Source organism: Bicyclus anynana, chromosome 13 (assembly GCF_947172395.1).
Source record: "Bicyclus anynana chromosome 13, ilBicAnyn1.1, whole genome shotgun sequence".
NCBI lineage: Eukaryota > Metazoa > Arthropoda > Insecta > Lepidoptera > Nymphalidae > Bicyclus > Bicyclus anynana.
The window spans coordinates 4,865,876-4,892,717 of record NC_069095.1 but is presented as its reverse complement, the minus strand read 5'-3'; the positions used below and the strand labels follow the sequence as shown (position 1 = coordinate 4,892,717).

The 26,842-nt window shown below is 35.8% G+C and overlaps 3 protein-coding genes across 7 annotated transcripts in view; 1 reads left to right on the top strand and 2 right to left on the bottom strand.

Moving 5' to 3' along the window:
• LOC112046233 (endoribonuclease Dicer) overlaps positions 1-26,842 on the top strand; it is a 67,851-nt gene that overhangs the window by 29,024 nt on the left and 11,985 nt on the right. The gene's annotated exons all lie outside the window — the stretch shown is intronic.
• Positions 9-12,234, bottom strand: LOC112046253 (juvenile hormone epoxide hydrolase). Of its 2 annotated transcripts, none has more exons than XM_052884986.1 (6): positions 11,986-12,234; positions 4,364-4,762; positions 4,050-4,207; positions 3,343-3,533; positions 1,747-1,978; positions 9-1,365 (listed from the first exon to the last, which is right to left on the bottom strand). In XM_052884986.1, the coding sequence occupies exons 2-6, from the start codon at positions 4,760-4,762 to the stop codon at positions 1,134-1,136; spliced, it is 1,212 nt and encodes a 403-aa protein (XP_052740946.1). In that variant the 5' UTR covers positions 11,986-12,234; the 3' UTR covers positions 9-1,133. The 2 variants fall into 2 exon arrangements, with proteins under 2 accessions (XP_052740946.1, XP_052740945.1); XM_052884985.1 differs by lacking the exon at positions 11,986-12,234 and adding an exon at positions 6,088-8,041.
• Positions 12,373-23,387, bottom strand: LOC112046285 (juvenile hormone epoxide hydrolase). The gene is made up of 7 exons (XM_024082888.2): positions 23,223-23,387; positions 20,024-20,212; positions 18,643-19,032; positions 17,686-17,843; positions 15,686-15,876; positions 14,670-14,898; positions 12,373-13,682 (listed from the first exon to the last, which is right to left on the bottom strand). Exons 2-7 carry the CDS (start codon positions 20,210-20,212, stop codon positions 13,463-13,465), a joined length of 1,377 nt encoding a protein of 458 aa, XP_023938656.1. The 5' UTR covers positions 23,223-23,387; the 3' UTR covers positions 12,373-13,462.

Sequence of the window (26,842 nt, the reverse complement as noted above, 5' to 3'; positions counted from 1 at the left end):
TATTACTTTTTATTTTATTAATCAATTAATCATTATTATCATTAACAACGGCTTACTGAGTGAGCACGAGTCTCTCAGAATGAGAGGGGTTAGACTAATCCACCACGCTGACTTCACCGTTTGAGACACGAGATATTCAATTTCTTAAAATACACTATAACTGTGAAGTTGGAGGTGCATGCCCCGGACTGGATTCGAACCTTGGCACTCCGAATCGAAGACAGCGAACATATCCACTGGAGTATCACGTCTTGTTGTTTTATTTAATTTACCTATCTAAGAACACTTGAGTTAACAAGACGAATCTATCGATACCCTAATAACATTAAGCGGTTTGGAAGATGTGAAGTAATAAAAAATATTAGGTACATAATTCAAATTCATAATTGATGTGTCTGTCAGTGATTTCAAGATGACTGTGTTTTCTGAAGTACTTATTGCTATTTACACTATACCAAATTCAATCAAGCTTTTTTAAGATTTTTGTCTGTCTGTCTGTATATCCGGGCTAATCTTTGGAACTGCTGAAGCGATGGTAATTAGGACTTTCACTAGAAGATAGAGGAGGTTATTGAGCAAAATAAAGACAAATTTTATATCAGGATTTGTAAAAACTTTAGACCCATGAAGTCGCAGGCGTCCTTTAGTTTTTTAATTAATAAAGATCAATCATATAAATAAAGCTGAAATCAACGATAATTACATGTAACCTCAGATTGGAACCAAACCAATTTAATTGCACCAATTGGAACTTTCAATCAACAAACGTTAGTCTTGTATCGTACTCAAATTCAACAACAAAATTGTCTGTCGTTTTATGAGATGGACGGATAAACTCACACATCGAAAATATTTAACACCAATAAATATATCCTGTGTCCAACACATAATTATAAATTATTGTTATTAATACACACACACATACAAACATCGATTTCATAGACGCATTTTGTACAAAGACCTTAGGTGATCATGAGGTGATCATATACTTTTGACAGAGGGGTAATGTCTAGCGATGCAGGTCCTATGGTAATTGGTCTAAATATGTAACAAAGCAAGGTAAAAAATAAAATACCTATTTAATTGTAATACACCTTTGTAATATCTTTAATAATAAAAAGTTCATTTTCATTTTATCTTGATAGTGTACTACGATTCCTTTCGTGGAACTTAATGAATGCGACAACAGATTCAAAAATATCATCGACCAACTCCTTGGGTGTTTGAATTGCGGCAAAATGTCCTCCGAAGTCGTGAATCGTAGAGTGTACAAGGTTGGGAAATTTGTCACGTAGAATCCAATCAGGTTGATATATTATTTCGTATCGAAAATTTATAGCAGCCATCGGCACAAACGTTGGGATGCTGAAATGTACAATTGTGACTTTCATGGTAGGCGTCCACAGATCCGCTTCGTACGTATCGGAATCGGACGCATCGCATCAAACGGATTTTTAAATTTACGGTAAATAAAAGTTCGTAAGATGCGGACGCGTACGTTTAGAGCCTTTTACGCCATATGATAAGTGTAGGATCTAACGTATAAACTACCTTAGATTGTCACTTTACAAATGACACAGGCAATTCTTGTGAATAGGCATATCCGATACTTAAAGGCGTTGAAGCTGGCCCTTAGTCTAACAAAAATCAAATTTGAACACACGAATTGAAAATTTTAATTGGAATTTGAATATGTGACAACAATTGAATATAGACGGTAATTTTTTAAAAGTATCTGTATCTCACTTGTCAACAATGAAATCATCTAGCCAATCGATCACCGATTCCGCGTATATCCTCATAGACGTTGTAATCCGTTCGTTTGCCCACATTATAGTGACGGTGTCCAACAAATCATCTATATTGATCTCATCCAAACCTCCGTGAGGTGTATGCAGCTGGTCCCAATTGCTACCAACTCCAATTTTCTCCAGTATATATGCAGCTAGACCGGCTGGAGTGTCTGCCAATGCAGCACCTGTATTTGATTTTAAAATAGTAATCAACAGCCTAACATGAAAGCGTATCAAATAAACTATTGCTCGTTAGCGCTAGCGTTAATCGCTAAATGCAGGCTCAGAATCATGTTTGGATATCCCTACAAAAGGACTATGTCCTAGAGGCAATTGGATCGGCTTTCATCTTCACTCTTGAACCGACTGGGCCGATTGAGGTTTTCCTAATTGATCCAGGTCTGGCTTGTGGGAGGCTTCGGCCGTGGCTTGTTACCGCCCTACCGGCAAAGGTACCGCCAAGCGATTTAGCGTTCCGGTACGATTTCGTGTAAACCGAAAGGAGTGTGGACTTTTTATCATTCTCCTAACAAGTTAACCCGCTTCCATCTTAGATTGCATCATCACACATCAGGTGAGTTTGTAGTCAAGTGCTAACTAGTAAAGAGTAAAAAAAGTAGATTAAATTAGATCATGCAATGATAATAAATATAAATAAAGCCATACAACCTAAAAACAATTAGCCACATACATTTCTAAATATCGATCGGTAACTATGACAATTCATTACAGACGAAGACAAATATACAAAATTTATGGGAAAATAAAACACTGGCTTATTCCAAGTACTTTTATAAGGTTACAGACTTTTAGAAGAATAAACCTCAATATTGGCGGTAGAATGACCATTTTTTTTAAAATATTGTATTGGTTAATTCGTTCTTACTGCCCTTCGTCTTCATCACCCGGAGCTCTAATGAGTGTCACAACCCAACTAGGTAGAAAGTACTTATCAGTACAAATAAATTAATCCCAATTACAAATTAACTACTGTAAACCATTGAAGAGTTCCCTCATCTGTTTCCGCTCCATCACTTCAAAGACGACTCCAGACATTCATCACATTGTAGTGCTTTAAAATACTTTATAAAAAAAAAAATAAGAAAAGCACTAGTCTAAAAGTTCCCCTCGATTTCTCCAGGATCCCGTCATCAGATCCTAGCATGATTACAATGGGACCACCTCAGGCGTATACCCTTTCAAAAAAATATTCAAATCAGTCCAGGCGTCTTCGAGTAATCGCGTAAACATACAAAAAAATACAGACAAATAGAGAACCTCCTCCTTTTTTGAAGTCGGTTAAAAAACAAATATTAATTAGTTCCAGTGACGCCAAAATTTTAAATTATAAATGGTTTATGTAGATCGTCAAATTTTTAGTAGGTGAGCCATAGCATCATAATATAGAATTCAGTACCTATGCGTAAATCAAATAATGTGATACTTTTCAGGTATCATACTCGTATGTACGTCAAGAATTGAAATATCATAATATGAGAGTAGATTAAATTATTATGTTCTCCGTTGATGAGACCATAATAATACCTACCTATTGTATCCGGTTTCGTAGTTTGCAAGTGAAAATAACCAGTCTCCTTCAATAAAAATGTTACATAATCTGTTATGGGATACATTCTGTTTCTGTATTTGTCTTCTACAATTAAACTGGGGAACAGTGATCCAATGATATATTTGATGACACTTATTGGCCTTAAGGACACTGGGATATTTGAGTGGAATCTGCAAAAAAATATTTTAATAGTATTGTGCTATTTTGTTACCTCTCTAGCGCTTTGTTTTCAAGTTTTGGCTTCAGTATCCATATTATTGAATGCCCCCCAACAAAAATTTTCAAAATATCTTCAATTCACAGAATTGCATTTCATTTGCAGACAGTTTTATTCTTGTTAGTAAAGATTGTTGACGAGGTATTTATTATTCATTTCGTCATTTATATCCTACCCTAAGGCTTACTGCCTCGTTGTTCCAGTGGTTAGCCTATGTGCGGATCACGAGTATCTGGGTTCAAGGCCTGGGTGATATACTGCGCTTTTCTGACTTTTAAGAATAGTTTTAAAAAGTTAAAGTTTGCCTGGAGTTGGGGAGATGGTTGGTACACTCCCGTGCCTGTGAGACCACGTTAAGCCTCATCTTTATCTAAAGCTCGTTAACCGGCTTGGGAGCAGCGTTGTGGGCACCATAAGCATATAAACGGGCCGTTAAATTAGGCTGAAAATAATGAAATGATGATCCTACCCTAGTACTTCATCTTGGAAGACGGTAGATAGATGGGTAGCAGCCTGCGAGCCCCAGTCGCCCGCCTGGATATAGTATTTACTGAAACCGAGCCGTTTCATCAGGTTTCTCAATATTATACCCATCTGTAAAGCACTTAGGCCTGGTTTGTTTGTGCCCTGAAAGATTCACACATACACGAGAATTTCTTTATGTTTATCAAGCAATAAATACAATTATAGAAATGGGTAGTTCTGTTACATCATTTTCTGCCTAATGATAGAAAGAATAAGTTTATTCTTTAAATTATAAGCAGACAATGATGGTACTCTTACCTCGGAAAATCCAAAGCCTGGTAAATCTACAGCGATTACTTCAAAAACGAAATCATATCCACTCCTCGGAGTTGTGAGCATAGGTATAACCTTATAAAATTCCTTGGAGGAACTTGGCCATCCATGCACGAGTAGCAAAGGGAGTACTCGCTTGTTACTATTGTTTGCTTCAGGCTTCATTCTTATGTAATGAATGTCCAGTCCTTGAATTTTTGTTTTGAAATGCGGATACATGTTAAGATGCTCAGCTCTGTCTGTGAAGTTGTACTGATCCGTCCAATATTTCAATATTTTTTCTTCTAAGTATATTGTGTTAATGCCATATTCGGATTGCTTGCCCTCCAGTGGTCTAGTGAATGGGCGTCGATTCTTTAATCTGCTTTTCAAGTCGTCTATCATCTGGAATTAAACGAAAAATTCATGATATTTTTATATATGACCACCTAAGGCCCTGCCTTAGTTATAAGTTAAACAGATAACAAGGTCTATAGTGGGTTTGGTCTTTGAAAAAGATGACTTAGGACAATTCTTAGAAAAAAAAGTTTGAAGATTAACTCAAGATTATTCCGTACTTTTTTATAAAACTACCTATATTTTAAAGCCACGATGACATTAGCCACAAGGCTACATAATTAAGAGCAAATGTAAAATGGGCTAGATGACACTTTTTTTAAGTGGTCTTAGGTTGGTTACTATCGTTCTACTAGATTAAAAAAAAATATCATATTTTTTTGAGACGTAATTCCATGAAAACTTTAATTTTTAAATATTTTTTTGTCAATACGAGCCATAACGCTGGCTGCCATGATGGTCTATATTGTAACTGTTTCATGACGTCACGTTAACAAATCCTTTGACAAAAATATCAGTTACCAATTAGTTTGACGTTTAGTACATCAAGTAACAGTGTGACGTCACAAAAGGGACGACAGTGTTTATGACGTTTGGAAAAGTTGAAAATATATTTTTTTTTAAATTGTGTTTTAGAAGAAATCCTTAACTTACTCATGTATTAATTAATATCGATATATTTCGGACTCTTATTCCATGTACTACACAAAATTAATATTGCTTACATTTTTGATATGAGTCAACTACCTCAAGTGTTGCATTGCAAATAATGTTATCGCCGCGTTTGCCGCTTTTAAATTTACATGTTGTTAATAAATAGTGTAGGAAATAGTAGTCTGTGATAGGACGTCGCTCGATCTAGTGTCGGCTTCAGTGTGCTCGTGGCGTTCGAGCCGTCCACATCTCTTGTTGTGTAATTCTTTATGGGTTACTTGGGATAGGCGGGGAGAGTGACTTGAGTGGAAAAGGGGAGTGTTTGATATCAGTCAAAGGATCCTTTAACCCTACATACATCGTTCACAAGTGCGTAACTCCACTCAAGGTCATTCTCTGCCATTCTAGGGTCTTATTTTGGTTACAGTTTGATTTGTTAATTAAGTTGTCCTGACAAGTGTTGTGAATAACCTTTGTTCGACATTAGTTTTCTTATATTTGTAATCACTTTTGGAGTCCTATAATAATAATTCTTGTTTTGTTGGGCCTACCCATACCCACATCTTTTAGATATTTACTCGACGAAAGCTACAGATATAATCTAGGCCGACAAAAAAACAATTACTCTACAAAAATCATACCTACTCGTATAATAAGTATGACGTCTATGTGATTGATGTGTATAGTAGTACTTATAGTTTAAAGTTCATTTTGTTTACCGTATTATTGAAAACAATTTTGAATGGTCTAATAGACTTGTCTTCTTGATTTGGATTTGGGTTGTTGCCTTCACCCCACCATCTGTCAAAATCGAGTTCCGGTAGTTGGGGAACTCTCTGGAGTACGTAATATGAGTATTTAATTCCAATGCATACAGTTACCATTGCAATTGAAAGCGCAAATTTTTTGAACATCTGAAAGGTCAATAGAGAATTAAAACTTGTTAAAATACTGTTCAATGGTCATTAACAACCCATAATTGGCTCACTGTTGAGCACCAGTCTCCTCTCAGACTGAGAGGGCTTAGGCAGTCCACACATCATCATTATCAACCCATATTCGGCTTACTGCTGAGCTCGAGTCTTTTCTCAGAATGAGAGGTGTTAGGCCAATAGTCCTCTACGCTGGCCCAATGCGGATTGGCAGACTTCACACACCCAGAGAATTAAGAAAATTCTCTGGTTTGCAGTTTTCCTCACGATGTTTTTCCTTCACCGTTTGAGACACGTGATATTGAATTTCTTAAAATGCACACAACTGAAAAGTTGGAGGTGCATGCCTCGGACCGGATTCGAACCCACACCATATGAAATCGGAGGCAGAGGTCATATCCACTGGGCTATCACGGCTCACTACACACAAGTAAAAAATTAAGAAAATTCTTAGGTATGGTATGCAGGTTCCCCACGATGTTGTTCCTTCATCACACTAATATTAATATTATAATAGGCGAAAGTTTGTGTGTATGTGTGTGTGTGTGTAAGTGTGTATGTTTGTTCCTCCTTTGATGCCGCGGTTACTGAAGCGATTTGGCCTCAGACTAATTAGATAAAGACCTGCCTCGCAAGACATTATTTTTCTGTCAAAGTATATGTTCAACGATCTTATGCGATTATAAACACTGTCTTTATAGAATCGATGTTTCATAGTTTACAATCGTGTCCGTCGGTTAAAAACCTCCGTAAAAATACCTTCTTGTGTAGTTAAATGGTGTAAAAAACGAACAAAAACTGCTAGTTTAGTATAAGATATGTATGAAATCTAAGCTCGTTTTCCTTAGAAAATGGCAGAAAATTTTGTTCGTGAATTTGTGTGCGATACTAGTCCTTATGTATTTAGTCTAAGGATTTGGCTGAAATTTGGAATGGAAATGGATTTTACTCTGGATTAACACATAGGCGACTTTTCATCCTGGAGAAATCCATGGTTTCCGCGAGATTTGTGAAAAACTGAATTCCACGCGGACGAAGTCGCGGGCGTTTGCGAGTCTGTACTAAATCAAAATACTTGAATGTTGCTCACGAGATTATCATGTGTGCATGTCAAATGTTACGTCAACCGTTATTGTGAGTATTTTCATACTGTTACTATCGCGTTAACGTTAACGCAAATTTATATGGAATTGAAACAGTTGTGCAGTAGTGCCACTAGATAGCGCTGTTTTAATTCCTTAGAAATTCACGTTTACGCTAACGCTATCGTCATAGTATCAAACTGACGACTATCAGAGGGCCTAGTCCCTCTGATAGTCGTTTCAGTCAATGGTCTTCTAGCGAAAAATTCGACCAGCTTTACCGTTTAGCTATTGAGGCTTATTCATTGTTAATGCATAACATTGTGTGAGTGCACATACATATATATATACATAATAATATTAGCCATATGGCATGAACATAATACACGAGTATACATTTGACGGCCGCGTGGCGCAGTGGCTAGTGACCCTGCTTTCTGCATCCACGGCCGTGGGTTCGATTCCCACAACTGGAAAATATTCCTGTGATGAACATAGGTTTTTTCTTTTTTCCAGTGTCTGTGTGTATTTATACATTATACAAGTATTTATATGTAGTATATAAATGTATATGAATATATATATATTATAATATCAACTATTGTGCAGCTTGTGTTATGGGTACTAAGACCCATAACACAAGCTGCACTGTATGCTTACTTTGGGGCTAGGTAGTGATGTGTATTGTTTAAGTATATTTATTTATATTTATATTTTTATTTATATTTATACATATAATCTATACCAATATATAAAACTGAAGAGTTTATTTGTTTGTTTGTTTGCTTGAACGCGCTAATCTCAGGAACCACTGGTCCGATTTTAAAAATTCGTAGCCCATTTATCGAGGAAGGCTATAGGCTATTTATCCCGGTATTCCTACGGGAACGGGAATTATGCGGGTGAAACCGCATGGCGACAGCTAGTTATAAATAATTAAATTATGTTGAGTTAAATATTTGAACGAGATTGATGTACGTACCTACTCCTACATACAGGAAATAAAATAAAAACACTTTCAATGTCCAAATAGTTAAAACTATTTGAATTGCAAATAAGTATTTTTTTTTTGGAATTACGTAATGGCAATTTTTTTTATAGGTAAACTTTATTAATTTTTAATTTCCGTATATGTTATAAGCATTTTTTTTGGCACCGCCTTCAAGTCGATAAGTAGAGACCCATATCGAGTCGCTTACAGAAAACAAAAAAAAAATATATTACGAATATGTTTAACAAATAAACACATTACATAAGTGAAGCCTATATATGGTTTCATATATTTTTCTAGTTAAGGAACATATTATCTTAATTAACAAACTAATAATATATTTGTTGTGTTGTTAGAGGGTCATCTTTAGATCTACTGAACCGATTTTGAAAATTCTTTTTCCACTAGAAAACCACGTTTCATTACTTGCGAGTGTAATAGGGTATCAAACATTATCACATTATCATGGGAACAGGAACTACGCGGGTTAAAACGCGGGGCGTCGGCTAGTCTTAATATATATTACTAGTAGATGCTGCGCGGTTTCCATTCCCGTGGGAATACGGGATAATGTATAGCCCATAGTCTTCCTCGATAAATGGGCTATCTAACACTGAAAGATTTTTTTAAATCGGACCAGTAGTTCCTGAGATTAGCGCGTTCAAACAAATAAACTGTTTAGGTTTATAATATTAGTATAGATTTTAAACAAGCAATTTTATAGCGCAGCTCTTTCGATGATATTTATAAATATTTATAAATTTAAAATTAAATTTTAAAAACAACACTAATTTTTTTTTATATACATACCTCGTATAATTCCATAAAAATATCACAAGATCTTGAAGAGGTCTCAGAATTTTACTTGAAAAGCAAAATAATTAATAATTTGTTTCCATTTAGTACATTAAAAATTCACGTATGCCATTGCCGGTGTGTCAAACCGAAATACGTATAATCTAATAAAAATATTGTTTATTATATAAAATGAATATAAGACTAATGTTTGAAATCTTGCTAAGCTATACAGGATGTCCTGTTTTTAATGGATGTAAGTAATGGTCAATATGGTAGATACACCACCTAATTATCAAAAACTAATTTAAATAGTTTTCCAAAAATCAACAGGGTGGCCAAGTTATATTTTTATTAAAAAATATAACTTGGTCGACACCCTGTATATGATAAAATGATAATAAATACGACTGTAGATGTAGTGTCAGTTTCAATATCTGGGCGACCTAACTGTGTTCAGTGTTTTTATTTCTGGTATAGTCATTTTGCATAGAAAATCCTAGTTTTTTTTTGTGGTAGGTACTTTTACATTTTAGTTATATTCTTTTTAAATGATGATTAAATTTCATTTTAATCAATTCTTCTCACACAAACTGTGCTCGGTGTTTTTATTTCTGGTATAGTCATTTTGCATAGAAAATCCTAGTTTTTTTTTTGTGGTAGGTACTTTTACATTTTAGTTAAATTCTTTTTAAATGATGATTAAATTTCATTTTTATCAATTCTTCTCACACAAACTGTGCTCGGTGTTTTTATTTCTGGTATAGTCATTTTGCATAGAAAATCCTAGTTTTTTTTTTGTGGTAGGTACTTTTACATTTTAGTTATATTCTTTTTAAATGACGATTAAATTTCATTTTAATCAATTCTTCTCACACAAACTGTGCTCGGTGTTTTTATTTCTGGTATAGTCATTTTGCGTAGAAAATCTTAGTTTTTTTTTGTGGTAGGTACTTTTACATTTTAGTTATATACTTTTCAAATGATGATTAAATTTCATTTTAACCAATTCTTCTCACACAAACTGTGCTCGGTGTTTTTATTTCTGGTATAGTCATTTTGCGTAGAAAATCTTAGTTTTTTTTTGTGGTAGGTACTTTTACAGTTTAGTTATATACTTTTAAATGATGATTAAATTTCATTTTAATCAATTCTTCTGACACATGGATGGTAAACCTGTATATTTTACCGACACAAAGTAGGGTAAGGTTCTTTACTTTTCTTTATCGGGAAGAGCCAGATTTAGTTTGAGATATGACCTCTGCCTCCGATTCCGGAGGGTGTGGGTTCGAATCCGGTTCGGGGCATGCACCTACAACTTTTCAGTTGTGTGCATTTTAAGAAGTTAAATATCACGTGTATCAAATGGTGAAGGAAAACCATCGTGAGGAAACCATACCAGAGAATTTACTTAATTCTCTGCGCGTGTGAAGTCTGCCAATCAGCATAGGGCCAGCGTGGTGGACTATTGGTCTAACCCCTCTCATCCTGAGAGGAGACTCGAGCTCAGCATTGAGCCGAATGTGAATTGATAATGATGATGATCGGGCAGAGTGCTCATGGTTTCTGCTATGCGTGATGCTATGCTTCTCCACTTTTAGCGGTCGGTTGCATTGCGATAAATAATCGGCAGTGATAGCCTAGTGGATATGACCTCTGCCTCCGATTCCGGAGGGTGTGGGTTCGAATCCGGTCCCGGGCATGCACCTCCAACTTTTCAGTTGTGTGCATTTTAAGAAATTAAATATCACGTGTCTCAATCGGTGAAGGAAAACATCGTGAGGAAACCTGCATACCAGAGAATTATCTTCATTCTCTGCGTGTGTGAAGTCTGCCAATCCGCATTGGGCCAGCGTGGTGGACTATTGGCCTAACCCCTCTCATTCTGAGAGGAGACTCGAGCTCAGCAGTGAGCCGAATATGGGTTGATGACGACGAAATAATCGGCTATCCATCGAGTAGGAGACCTCCCTCTGGACTTTTTTCCTTCCACCTTGCCCTGTGGGCCTAGCATGCGTCCGAGTAAAGAAAAATAGACAAAATGCCCACCAATGGCGTCAGATTTGCCTCTGTCCCATCTTTGTACCAACGCAATGAAAGAGATAGCGGTAGTTGCACTGTTATTGGTTGTTTGTCTATTTCTTATCACGATAGCACCACTAAACGCTCAAATAAACTTTAATCTATGCCGCTTTTGTTTTTGTTTCTATTAATAAAATTAAAAAAAAATAATAATTTAGTACGGCAAAGTCGTACATCATTTTTAAATTCATGATCAGGGTAGGGATAGGGAAGAAGTGCACATAAGTCAAAGCGAAGCTTGACCTGGTCCGCTAGTCTACTTTATAAAAATGAGTCGGTTTTCCTTCCTGACGCTATAACTCCAGAACGCACGAACCGATTTCCACGGTTTTGCATTCATTGGAAAGGTCTCGGGCTCCGTGAGGTTTATAGCAAAGAAAATTCAGGAAAAGTAAAGTAAGGGTAAGGTAGGGTAGGGGTAGGGTAAGGGTAGGGTAGGGGTAGGGTAAGGGTAGGGTAGGGGTAGTTGAAAGTATAAATCGAGTTTCACGCGGACGAAGTCGCGGGCGTCCACTAGTAAGCTATTAAGATACGGTGTGTCTACGGGGATAAAGTCGCAACAATTGCTATAGCGAGTCAACTTTTTTCTTGTAACATAACTTCAAGACATTGTTCGGTTATGATAATAAAGGAAAATACTGTAATTATACTTTTAGGTATTTTCATATCATTTAATATTTTCCTTATTTTTTTTTTATATATACTCTACAAGTTAGCCCTTGACTACGATCTCACCTGATGGTAAGTGCGGATGCAATCTAAAATGGAAGCGGGCGAACTTGTTAGGAGTAGTATGAAATCCACACTCCTTTCGGTTTCTACAGGACATCGTACTGGAACGCCTCCCACCAGCCAGACCTGGACCAATAAAGAAAACCTCAATGGACCCAGCCGGGAATCGAATCCAGGACCTCCGTCCTGTAAATCCACCGCGCATACCACAGCGCCACAGAGGCCGTCAAATTTATTACAGATGCGCCGACTATGACTTTCTCCGACTAGCCTACTAGTCGCTTGCAAAGATGCCGACTAGTCAGCTAATCCGATCACAGTTTCAGGGATTTCCGTAAAACTTAATTGTGGTTACACGTTTAGGGTTCCGAGACAAATAATTACACAGTATTATCTTAGGAACGGTTTATTTACAATACATTAAAAAATAAATTATTTCAATAGAACTCTTAAAGATTTCAAAAGTCAAAAGGTAAGTATTTAGCAACAACATTATTATCGGAATCCCATAACATGTTGTTTTTAAAATGAATTTTAAGAAATGGTTGGATTTTGGAAAATTAATCCCCTATAGGGGAAAATGGATTTTACTTCTCGATCAGTTTTTTTTTAGTTTATAAACTGCACTTACATAAACTATATATTCCCACTACGCTAAAACATACCTTTATCAAGGATGTACAGACATAATAAATAATAGTTGAGCTATTTAATTAAATGAGTTTAAAAGACAATGAGTTCTCCATCTTTATACTAATCTATATATATAAAAATGAATTGCTGTTCGTTAGTCTCGCTAAAACTCGAGAACGGCTTAACGGATTTATCTTATCTTGGTCTTGAAATGTTCGTGGAGGTATAGGGAAGGTTTAAAAGGTGAGAAAAAATCAAATAATTTCCAGGAAAACCCTAAAAACTGCCCTTTTCTATTTCTCATACAAACGTTTAAGAGTCAAGTGGTAGAGGTAGGGTAGGGGTAGGGGTAGGGTAGGGTAGGGGTAGAGGTATAGAAGGGTAGAGTAGGGATAGAGAATAAGTGCACTTATGACAAAACGAAGCTTGACCGGGTCCGCTAGTTACATATAAAAATTAAAGCAGCTATTTCATGAGACATATTTACTTGATTTTTTCATAAGTTCATGATCAATGCATTCGCGAAACAAAGAGTCTTGACACTTAACAGACAGACTTACGGAAAAGAAAGTGATGATATTAGCCCTCAATCGCACAAGAGTTTTTTTAACAGACGTTATAAACCGTTCAAATACAACAAATGCATTCCCAGGTATATGTTGAATGAGGGCTTTGGCCACATTCGCACGAGAGCTTATTTAACGGATGTTAAAAAAACAAATTCATTTCCAAGTATATGTAAGCTAAGCTCTTGTGGCGTATGAGGGCTTTTTTCTTGAGGTTCGGAAATACAAGTGACTTTTCAAGTCTATACTAAGCACCTACAAAATTATTATATATAATATAATTAATTGGTTTTTTGTTCGTTGAATTTAATGAATTCGACAACAGATTCAAAGACGTCATCGACTAACGCCTTGGGCGTGTGCATCGCGGCAAAATGTCCGCCGAAATCCAAGGTCGTGGAGTGTACTAGATTTGGGAACTTGTCTCGCAGAATCCAATCGGGCTGGTACACTACTTCATAACGAAAATTTATAGCTGCGGTTGGCACGTATGTTGGTATGCTGAAAGAAAAAACATGATTACAAACATACCTTATATCTATCGAAAAAAGAAAATATACGTGGTTAGCATTCACCTCTTATAATAAAAGGACTCACAATCATGTAGAAAATCTCACTTAAAAACTGGTCAATTTTGCTTTGACACTTTTAGAATTATAGGTAAAGAAATTTATACCTTAAAATGTAGTCCAATATTCAATAAAATCCCAAATTCAGAGCAAATTCAACCTTAACGATTGAGTTTAAGGGTGAAATTGCAAATGCGACTACTTGAATTGAGTGCCAAGAAGTTGTGTTTGGCACTCAGACGTTTTTTGGTCGCTGATTGTGCATCTTTTTAATAGGAGATCGATGGTGGTAAGTCGTATATTTGAAATTGTTTGAGAAAAAATAATTGTAATGAAAAACGTAATTCACAACGAAGTAAAACAATATTAAATACTCGACTCTATAAACGTTTTTTTAAACGAGTTATTAATTTTTTCGTGTCGCATTATTTTCTGATACAGTTTACTTAATAATATTTACAAACTACAAGCTTATAGAAAATTTTGCTACTTAAGTCCCCAGTACTGTTTTATAAATTTTTGTACCATTTTTTTTGTTATACTCTTATTTTGGAATTTTTGATAATACTGATAAAATACAAAACACTGTTAAAAATATATAAAATGATCCATCCCTCTCGTTGCGGAGTTTTCGAGTGCCCAAGCAACCGGCGGTCTGAGTCTGAGCTCCAGAGTGAGGAAACTATACTTTAAAACAAGAGTGAATAGACACCTTCTAGGCAATCGTGTCCCATCTACACTTACCATCAGGTTAGATCATGGTCACACGCGAGCTCATTTGCATTAAAAAAAACTATTTCGCCGTTTCAAAGAATTTTTGTATCAGACCCTTGAGCCAAAAATCAAGCGGCACCTTTAGTAGCAGCGGTGCTGGTCGATGCTTTGTAATACAATTAATATCCATTTTAAGAGTACTTACTCATGAACAACAAATACGTCAGGCCATGCGAAAGCTTCCGCGTATACCCTCATCGAGCTGGTAATCCGTTCGTTTGCCCACATTATAGTGACGGTGTCCAACAAGTCATCTATGTTGATCTCCTCTAAGCCTCCGTGGGGTGTATGTAGCTGGTCCCTGTTGCTGCAAATGCCTATCTTCTCCAGAGTGTAGGCTGCTAGTCCAGCTGGTGTATCTGCTAACGCAGCACCTGTATTGACAAGTCCGTTTTATGGTAGGCGTCTTTGTATTTCTTCTCATAATGTACTCTATTCTACTACTGTTTCATTTGATACCCATATCGGGAGAATTGTAAAAATTTAAATAATCTTCCTTTTTGTAGCGGTGGCCATTTTGGATTTAAATTTACCCTAAACAAGCATCGTATTGTCATCAGAACTAAGGATTTGTACCATATAGCAGATAATACTTAAAGTGATTATTCGAATGTATAAAAATACACTGTGTTTGTGAGAGTTTCTACTTAGCGACAAGGCTTATTAATCAGAGAGAGATTACAGATGTTTTCGTAACACCCACGGCAGTAGAATATTGTATTACAAGTTCCTCGCTACAGGTGGTATTAACATTCATTATTTATGTTATTGTAGAGGGGAGGTATCAGTGTTGGTGTAAATGATGACTTTAGCTCAGTTGTTTGTTAGGCAGCGTAGACACCGTTACGCTGCCAGTCGCGTTAGTGATTTTGTGCAATAATGTTTTGTGTTGTAAATATTGTTTATCATAAATTGTTTAGTGTGGGCATTCTGAAAGAATCTTTTAAATCTACTCTCTAGGTCGCAAGTCCTGGGACCTGCTCGAGGTGTTTCCTCTACCATAAAATGGTACAATCACTATCGCTGCTACCCGTCACGTCGCAATTTTTACATCAAAACCTCTATTAATTATTTTTCTGTTAAACAACGAAGGAGTTTCTATCACTTTCATTAAAACTGTTGTGGTTTATGGATACCGTAACAAAATAAAATACTCCTTACCTATTGTATCTGGTTTGGTAGCTTGCAAGTGAAAATAGCCACTTTCCCTCATCAAATAAGAGAATAAATCCTTTAACGGATACATCCTGTGTCTGTATTTGTCTTCGACAATAAAACTCGGAAATAGTGAACCGATGACATACTTGAGGTTACTTATGGGTCTTGACGATACCGGCATATTAGTGTGGAACCTGCATACAAAAAATCCAATAAAAACATAATCATATTTGAGTGTTATATTTAAACTATAATAAGGTTATGGAGCAACTTATAGTAAACTAGCGGACGCTCGCGACTTCGTCCGCGTGAAATTCAGTTTTTCACAAATCCCGCGGGAACCATTGATTTTTCCGGGATGAAAATTATATATTCTATCTGTTAATCCAGAGTAAAATATATTTCCATTCCATTCATAAAACGATTTGGCTGAAATTTCGAATGGAAATAGGTTTTATTCTAGATTAACACATAGGCTACTTTTTATCCCGAAAAAATCCATGGTTTCCCGAGATTTGCGAAAACTGATGATTTTGATGATATGAATGTTTGTTACTCTTTCACGCCTCGACTATTAAACCGAATTAGCTGAAATTTGGTATTGAGATTTATTATGGCCTGGATTAACACATAGGCTATTTTTTATCCCGGAAAAATACATGGTGCCCGAGGGATTTGTGAAAAACTAAATTCCACGCGGACGAAGTCGCGGGCGTCCGCTAGTGTAATAATATATCGCTCATTATTAATTTAATCTATTTATAGAGCGTAATGCTTGTTAGCTACACCATACAAATATATCAGTCACTTTAAATTATCACCTTATTGCAGTCGCGTTTAGATTATTATGAAAATAATTAATTCCGGTTATTATCTGGTTAACGTGTAAACTGGTTCACGTGTTATAAGTTCATTATTAGATAAATTACTGGCTAAACGTGGAACACATAATACCTACTTAGACTGTAAATAAACGACTAGTTTTTGCTTTACAATCGTGACCTTCACCTATCCCATACGAAGATGAATAAAAGGCAAATCTCACAATACGTTGTTTACATTTTTTTAGTCACGCCATATGTACCCGTGAGACAGTATGTTTCTAATATATCCGTCTATAAATCAATACATTTGTAGGTCAATGATCAATACATTTTGACGGCTTCCGTGGCGCAGTGGTATGCGCGGTGGGTTCTCAAGTCGAAGGTTCTGGGTTCGATCCCCGGCTGGGTCGATTGAGATTGTCTTGGTCTGGCTGATGGGAGGCTTCGGCTAGTTACCACCCTACCGGTAAAGACGTACCGCCAAGCGATTTAGCGTTTCGGTACGATGTCGTGTAGAAATCGAAAAGGGTGGCTTTACATTCTACTCCTAACAAGTTAGCCCGCTTCCATCTTAGTTTGCCTTATCACTTACTATAAGATGATATTGTACTCAAGGCCTAACTTGTAAAGAATAAAAAAAACATATTTATAAATAAAATTGAAGTGTATGTCTGTGATTTTAAAATGACTGTTTTCTCAAGTGTTTATAGTTATTTACACGATACTAAAACACAAACACACCTTTTTAATTGTTTGTCTGTGTCTCCGGGTTAATTTCTGTAACGGCTGAACCTATTTATTTCAGACTTTCAGTGGAAGATAGAGAAGGTTGTGGAACAACATAATGCGATTTGTGAAATATTGAATTTTATGTGGGAAAAATAATTTCAGCTATGATAAAAATAATAATTACTAATATTATAAATCTGAAAAGTTTGTTTGTTTGCTTGAACGCGCTAATCTCAGGAACTACTGGTCCGATTTGAAAAATTCTTTCAGTGTTAGATAGCCCATTTATCGAGGAAGGCTATATGCTATATATTATCCCCGTATTCCTACGGGAAAGGGAACCACGCGGGTGAAACCGCGCGGCGTCAGCTAGTGAATAAATTCATAAATATTTCAAAAGTTTTCAAATATGCTTAACATTTTTGATAATTGAGTTTTCCATAACCTTACCCTAATACTTCATCTTGGAAGACGGTAGATAGATGAGTAGCGGCCTGCGAGCCCCAGTCGCCTGCCTGGATGTAGTATTTACTGAAGCCGAGTCGTTTCATCAGGTTTCTCAATATTATACCCATCTGTAAAGGACTTAGTCCTGGCTTGTTTGTGCCCTGAAATGTAATACATTGTAATTTTGAATTAATAGTAAATCCCTGGAACATTTCTACAGTTGATTACTATCAACTTCATATTCCGTTAGTAGCTTCATCTTGATGAGACGCTCAACTTTTATATTTATGAAAATTCTTGATTCAGGTAGATAACTGGATTACCAGGTAATAAAAAAATTCTGAGCGTTAGAAAGAGATAATGTACCACACAACTTGTAGGACATTATGGCTGTTAAGTTGAATTGTATAACTATTAATTAAGCAACAGTAAATAAAAGCAGCTGGTTAATAGAAACATTTAATAACCTTATTATTGATACAAGTTGGAAATGGGGAAAAAATTCTCCCACGGGTTATGGGCTATAAGTTACTAGTAGACCTAACAGATGTGGTCGAGTCCACAAATTGGAAGATTTTTTTTATTTAAGTTTGAACGAAAATTTAATTCTGTTAAATTAGTTCATAGTCATTTCAACATTTGAACAGTCATGCCATTATTTCTGCAATAACAATTTTTAGTTATTTTATAATACTATGTTATTTTAACAATATACATTCTATTCTAATTTAATTGCTGCAATCGCATTATTAATTCTATTAACCCAATTAATAGTTCATTTTATTAATATAGCCCTCTTAAGATAAGGGCTTTATTTTTCCTTCTTTTAACCCAATTAAGAAGTTAACTTTAGTAATATAGCCCTCTTAAGATAAGGGCTTACATAGTTTAATGTCCAGAATGCTATTGTGAAATCTAATGAGTATTCTTTTTAATTCTCATTTCTTATTTCTTTCTTACCTCCGAATATCCAAAGCCCGGTAGATCGACAGCGATAACTTCAAAAATAAAATCATATCCACTCCTCGGAGTCGTGAGCATTGGTATCGCCATATCAAACTCCTTGGAAGAACTTGGCCATCCATGCAAGAGCAGCAGAGGGAGTACTTTAAAATTTTTCGCTTCAGGCTTCAGTCTTATGTAATGAATGTCCAGCCCTTGAATTCTTGTTTTGAAGTGAGGGTACCTATTCAGACGTCTGGCTCTCTCTGTGAAGTTGTACTTATCCGTCCAATACGTTAAAATCTTTTCCAAGTATATTGTGTTCATGCCATATTCGGATTGCTTGCCCTCCATTGGTCTGGTGTATGAGCGTCGTCTTTTTAATCTGCTTTTCAAGTCCTCTATCATCTGTAATTGTCCAAAAATACTAGTAAGTTTAACATACGTTTAGGTTCACCAGCCTATTTAAACGGCCCACCACTCCCTCCTTTTTGGAAAGGTTATTTATATTGTAGACCCACAGTAAGTAGTGTAGACTTTGTTCTGATAGTTGTTTCAGTCAATGGTCTTATACCAAAAAGCTTTGTAAGAAACTTTCTCTTAAGTGTTGGATCAAGAGTCGGATACGGCAGTAATTCTTGAGACGGCGCATATTGTGAGGAGGTTCCTCACTCTGGAGCCCTGACCACCGTTTGCTTGGGCACTCAAATATCCCGCAGCGGGAGGGTTGATTTTTTCAAGTTTTTAATAGTGTTTTGTATTTTACTTTTAGATTAACATTGTTAAAAAATTGAAAAAGGACTATTAAATAAATGAGAGAAAAAAAATTACGCAACTAAAAACTACATTTATTTGCTCATTTTTTTAATCCAAAAACATTAAAACAGAAAACTAATTAGAGCGGTGGAAAATTGCCGTGTGCTATTTTAAAATCAATATAAATGTTAAAAAAAAAACAAAATGACAATAATTTTTAGTCATAAAAATGTTATTAATTATTAACCGACGCCCCGCGGCTTTACCATATTTTCCGTTCCAGTGAGAATACAGGTTTAAACTATGGTTTACGACACTGAAAAATAACGTGACTTTCTAGTGGTAAAATAATTTTCAAAATCGGTTCAGTAGAACTAGAGATCACTTCCTACAACTCCACAAACTTGACCTCTATGAATTTTTTTGTTTTTTAATAATATTTGGCATATTTTTAAAAGTGATATACCGATATTCCCATTCCCCCCCAAATAGTCGGGAAAGACTGTATTAGGAGTGAGTACGACAATAGACCAAGGGGGCGGGGATCGAACCATCACCCCTCGGCGATGAGTCCGACCGCTCTTACCTTTAAGCTATTGAGGCTCTATTAATATAAGTTTAGATATATTTCTTAATTGTTTACCGTTTCATTGAAGACAATGTTAAATGGTCTAATCGACTCGTCTTCTTGTTTTGGTTTTTCGCCGTCTCCCCACCATCTTTCTAAATCAAGTTCCGGTAGATCGGGAACTCTCTGAAGTTGGTAATACTTGGCTCCGATACCGATGCAAACAGCTACTAGGGCAATAGACAAAGCGAGGTTTTTGAACATCTGAAATTTAAACAGTACAGTAAATAATAATAAAAAAGCATCTGTTAAAAGAGAATGCCCACCGGCCCATACAAGTCGGACCAGGGAAGCCAGGTATAAAAGTATATGGAAATGATAATATTATTATTATGTATAAATAACGATCTGGTTAAATAATTGGCTTAGTAAAAGTCTGTTTCTTGAAGAAAAATAATTTTTTTTTATCACTCTTCAAGGGCCGGTGTGCCAAAGCGGCGAAGTTACATTTGTAGCTGAATTCTATTATCAACAATAAGCTTGTTATGTATGTTATATATAACAAACAAAACGTACAAACAAACTAATCATAAGTCTTCAAAAAATATCGTAAATGGTCAACGATCTTAGTTTGTCACCGTTGTGGGCAAATTAAAGATGAATTAAAATGTCGTAAAACGTTATAACAAACTTTTTTGATAAAGTAATGATTTCATTATTAAAGTAGAATTATCAAGATTTTTTTTAGATATTAGTAAATTGCCGGGTGGTTAGGGTAGGCCTGGGCCGGGGATGGGCACTCCCTTTTCTTGTCATCTCTTCACAGAACCTGTCGTCTGAATCGGTGGTATAAGTCTAAAAATAATAGTCAGACTTGGCGTTTCAAAAGTGCTTGTTAACTAAGCCTAATTTTGAATTTGAATCAATTTATTATTTTACATTTTCTATATTTTATAATTTGACCAAGGTGGTATTTGGTGGTAGCCTTCGGCCTTGACTTGTTAGCACCCTACTGGCAAATACGTATCGCCAAGTGATTTAGCATTTCGGTACGAGTATCATGTCGCGTAGAAATAGCCAGAGGCATGGGCAGAGTAAATTTAATCCCAGTTAGCCCGCTACCATCTTCGATGCGTCGTCATTTAAACATCGGCTGAGATGCGCAGTCAAGGACTAAGGTCCTTTCAGAATGAGAGGGGTTAGGCCAATAGTCCACCACGCTGGCCCAATGCGGATTGGCAGACTTCACACAGGCAGAGAATTAAGAAAATTCTCTGGTATGCAGGTTTCCTCACGATGTTTTTCCTTCACCGTTTGAGACACGTGATATTTAATTTCTTAAAATGCACACAACAGAAAAGTTGGAGGTGCATGCCCCGGTCCGGATTCGAACCCACACGCTTCGCGTTCGGGGGCAGAGGTCATATCCACTGGGCTATCACGGCTCTTACGGCGACGGAAAGGTACCTAAGGTTAATAGCTAGAAATATTAACAATTTTAATCATTATTGCAGTCACGATTCACTATGTACACTGACTTGTTGATATTTTAATGAGTAGTAATAATGATACAAGATTTACCGCACTTGCTCATTAAACGTGTCATTATGCTGGCTCAGATATTTTTTTAGATTTTAAATAACACAAGTATGATTAATTGAAGAAACTAACAATCCTATTTTGTTAATTACAACACCTATATTGTGGGATTAATAAAACAAATACTAAACCGAATACTTCATATTATTGTAGAGGCCATACATAAAGCAATTTATCATAACTAGACGCCAAAAGAGTCCTGTTTAATCCTGTTGGGTGTATTCGTTTAACTTGTGTATGAATTTTTTTTAAACTAACCAATGAGGAAAGTAATTGTTGTAATGTTGGAATAACATTCCCCCTCCATTAAAAAATCTTAAGTCTAAATTCGCATTTAAAAAACTGCTAAAGAGATTTCTACTTGAAAAGCAGATTGAATTCCAACATCATGTGGCGGAGTTTTCTTTCTTATAGGTTGTAGGTATAAGAAGTGCATAAATTTGTAAATACCTTTGTATATATGATATAATTTTATTTTTAATATTTTTTCTTCTCACGTTGTTATTTTTTAGTATGGTATTTTATTGTTTTTCCCTTTTTATTTTAGTTAATTGTAATGTACTATTTTAAGTTTAAGTTATTATTATTGTTTATTTTAGTTAATAAGGTTGTTGTGTGCTGTGTTTGTGGCGGCATCTGGTCAACGGTTCCAACTGAAAACCAGCGCTGCATGCTCTTTTTATTTAAAGAGTATGCAGCATTATGCTGAGTTGGATCCGTTTACTGGGTTGTGCCACACATCGCAGGATATTGTTCAAGAACAAATTGTGTTGTGTGGCATAATTCACTAATAAAGCTTTTTTTTTTTCTTCTTTTTTTTTTTTTCTTTAATTCAATAAAAAAATATACCTCTAACATTAATAAGTGGAGACCCTTGGGCCATGAAGTCGCAGTGCCAAAAAATTTCACCGAATCATTTTACCGCGGCTAGTTGCCTCGACTGGTGACAGAAGGGCTGGCTCATTTTTTGGGCAAAGGATCAGAATGGCTGACCATCGCGGAAATGCAGCCAGTATTCTTGTCACCATTCCACGTGGGCATGATTTATATAGTTATCAGGATATAGCTTAAGTTCCTTATTGTATTCTTTCTCAATAATAAACAAAACCATTTCTTATCCCAAATAAATAACAGATGAAGGTATATAGTTTTTATGTCGGATATCGTACTTACGAGCCTCTGCTAAAGAGTAACGTTGGAGATTATATTATAAATTGTTATTATCGTGACGAAAACATCACAAAAACGTTAACTATGATGTACCTACTATGTACCTGTAGCGGTCTTGGATTGAAAATAACCTTTAATTAGAAGTGGCATTTAAAATCTCGATTGTAAACATACTCGTAGCTGACAATAATGTTCACATTATCTATTGTAGTACAGTGAAGAAAGAACAGATTATATTATTTTTCAAACATGCCGGTTGAAAACAATGGACCTATTTCCGTGCAAGTGCGATAAAAGATTACTTTTTTACTTGGTAAACATAGTATTTTTTTTTTCATTAAAAACATCCGGCTGTAACGGTAACTTTAAAAATTCAGGTCACGCTGTGATCGCAAATAACTTTCACTTATCTCAAGAAAACAGATTAAAATTCAAATAATAATAAACTAATATACATTACTTAAATCTTCTAACACATTTAGTATAAAAAGGTGTAATATTTAACCTTAGAATTGTCACAATCACTGGCTATTAATGTTTACTCGTTGAATGTTTTTCACATCGCACATTCGCGGTTGAGCCGTGCGCTATAGCCGGCGTTTCACGACGAAATTGTCGTAAACACTGGTGGAATGGAATAGCGAGTAACATCCTCACTACTCACTAGTCAATAGAGGTGTGTTCGGTTATCTAAAATCATCGACTACAGTTATATAGCCTCAACCTTGCAGATATAACACTCGTAATACGGCTTATATTGCTATAGAATCTATCTTATGTATGTATACAAATGAATTGTTGTTCGGTAGTTCTTCTAAACTTAAATACAATTATTTGGCCTATTAGGTCAATGTAAACGCACACTTTATATCTCGGCGTTATTAAGTGCGTTATTATTTTTCTTTTTTTTTTTTTAATGGTCAACTTATTTGGAACGCCATTTCTTAGAATTTGATGTATATAGTATACTTACTTATATTTATACTTTTCAAATCTTTGATAAGGTAGTTAGGACCCTCAAGATGTATGATATAACGTTTTTTAAAGGCTTGTATATAATTACGAAGGTACAACTATAGACTCTCGCCCTATTTGTTTAAAATCGGTCCAATTGTGGTCAAAGAAATTTGATAGTCGAAAAAATCTCGATCGAATTATGTATACTAGGTACTTCAAAATTAATTAATGTTAATGGGATTTGACTTATCTATGTTTATCTGATTAGCTGAGCCGATTTATAGATTATTTTAGATAATAATATTATGTAAGTACATAACATAGGTACCTTAACAAATAAATTATTGTTGTACCGTAATGGACCCTGAAACCCCTCTCATTCTGGGAGGTCGAGCTCAGCAGTGACCCAAATAGGGGTTGATGATGATGATGTTGACGATGATAATGATGATGATGATGATGATGATGATGATGTGATGATGATGGATGATGATGTGATGATGATGATGATGGTGATGATGATGGATGATGATGATGATGATGAGAAAAACTATAATATGTTGATTATTATATTATCCTGATTCGTACTCAGGGCCTTGTAATTAATTAAAATAACACCCTAGCCGTCTATGCTCGGGTTTATCAAAAGACCAACGAGGCAGTTAAGATTATTTGCAACAGTGTTACCTAGGGGTTCTGATATCAAGTGGGATATAATGTTGCATGACCTTTGTGCAGTACCTAATTGACGCATGTGATAGATAGCACATGGAATACCGTCTAGTCTAGATAGATGGTTTTTCTATTGCTAGGTATACGAGTATATACCTACACGTGTTTACTAATATATCATATGCACTATATATAATATTCACTTGAAATAGGTAAATTAATTAATAAGTGCAATTGTCGGCAATTTCGTAGTGGGCACTTCGGAGAAATATGAGCAAAGTGACATTCGATTCGGAAGTAAAAGTAGATTAAGAAATGATATGCCGCTCATAAAGATTGCAAAATTTATAAGTATTTTATTGAAGAACTAGCGTTTACCACGGATTTTTACGGGATGAAAGTAGCCTATGTGTTAATCCAGAGTAAAATCTATATCCATTCCAAATTTTAGCCAAGTCGCTTCAGTAGTGACAAGTTTCATACAAACTTTCATCCCCTATTTTATCCCCTTGGGGGTAGAATTGATCAAAATCCTTTCTTAGCGGATCCCTACGTCATCTACCTGCATGCCAAATTTCAGCCCGATCCGTCCAGAGGTTTGGGGTGTGCGTTGATAGATCACTATGTCAGTCAGTCAGTCAGTCACCTTTGAGTTATATCCCTATATTTAGATAAAATATCTTAAAGTAAAAGTTCATTTGTATACTTTAGGTTAAGCCTGGTGGGTTACATACCCACCATTACATTAACCTTTATTTGCATTGTAAAACGTGCAATCTCCATACGGCCCTTATTCACTTACTTCGACCTAGTTTTGTAAACGAGTTCCTTGAACTGTGAACTCGTGTCCTTTTCTCTGAGAAAGACTTCATCCTTTTATTTTTGGATGAGTCAGTTTAAGCTGAACGTATATCTCGAATATTCCGCATCATTACTTACCGCCGCACGAGTCACGCTTGATGTAAAGTCCATTGCCATGTAGCGATAGCTGTAGGAACCATTATAGGCGCATCAGTAGTTTTCTATGCTATGAAACAAATAACAGTAAATAACAGTAATAAACTGTAGTGGGATTCGTCTGCACGTTTATTGAATATTACTTAGAAATATAACGATACCTCATTAATCGGCGGTAACCTCCGTAGGCATGCAATCTAAAATGTTAACTCCTAACGGGCGCCCGCAATTTTGTCCGTGAAACTCGGAAAGCTTATACATATATTTACGGTATGTTGCTCATGACTGACATAAATCTAATGAAACCTATCAGCGCAGTGTGCCTTACAGCGGCCCTGTATCAAAATTAAATGGGGGGAGGGGGCAATAGACGAGCGGCAAATTTCGAAAAATACATAAATAATGAAACCTATCAGCGCAGTGTGCCTTAGAGCACAGATTAGTTGGGGGAGGGGGGATGGGGTGGTAATAGACGAGCGGCGAATCCCGAAAAATCTCTATAGTTATGATTTAAGTACTCTACCCTAACACAATGTATTGCTTTTCTTTTCTTTTGTCATTTCTGCACTTTTTTCGTTTTTTTTTTCCCTGAAACACCACCAGTTTAAGATTTATTGTAGATTACTTTTTACAAATGTACAAATTTTTGCTTTCACATTTTTTGTGTTCATATAATATGCATGAAATATTAAACAAATTCTTTGCGGTACTTGTTTGTCCAATATACGATCGACCTACTTCGCTCCGAATAAATAATTACGAGTAACGATAATAATTTAAAAATAAAAAGACACGGTCATAAAAGATGTAACAGATTGATGCGATGAGTAAGAAAATGTGTCAGAGACATTGTATTCGCCACGCGTCCCTTGCGCGTGTCGGAAACGGGTTGACATTAAAAGCGGATTTAAAGGGCAAAACACTATTATTGAATGAAAGTCTTTCAGGTCTAACAATTATCACCAAGAATGTTACCAATAAACCCTCGAAAGGCAGAGAATAACCTTGAGTGAAATCCCGGACTTGTGACCCTAAAGATGTAGGGTTAAAGACTTCTTTTAAAACTAGTTAACGCCTATACCAAAACAATCCATGAATCCAACCAAAGGTGTGGGCGGATCGAACGTCACAAGAATGAGCTAGGCCGCCCGAGCGGTTTACCACTACTCCCCACTTAATTCACTAAACATTTCGTACTATCTCGTTTCATTACGACACGAGCCAACCTATCGAAAGACTCACTCGCGCCGACACGCGCAAGCACTTTCAAGTTTCAAGCCATTTTTACATTCATATTTTGCAAAGAAACACACTGATTTAGTTTCTCTTTATAAAAACCAATATGATCAGCCAAATAATAAGAGTTAAAAAATAAATCAAAATCAAGTTTAAACGCTTTAAATTGAGCCATAACAAACTTAAACATAAAAAACTTGCTTTAAACAAAAGTCTATACTTATATTATAAAGAAGAAAGATTTGATTGTTTGTTTGTATGTTTTGAATAGGCTCTGGAACTATTGAACCGATTTCAAAAATT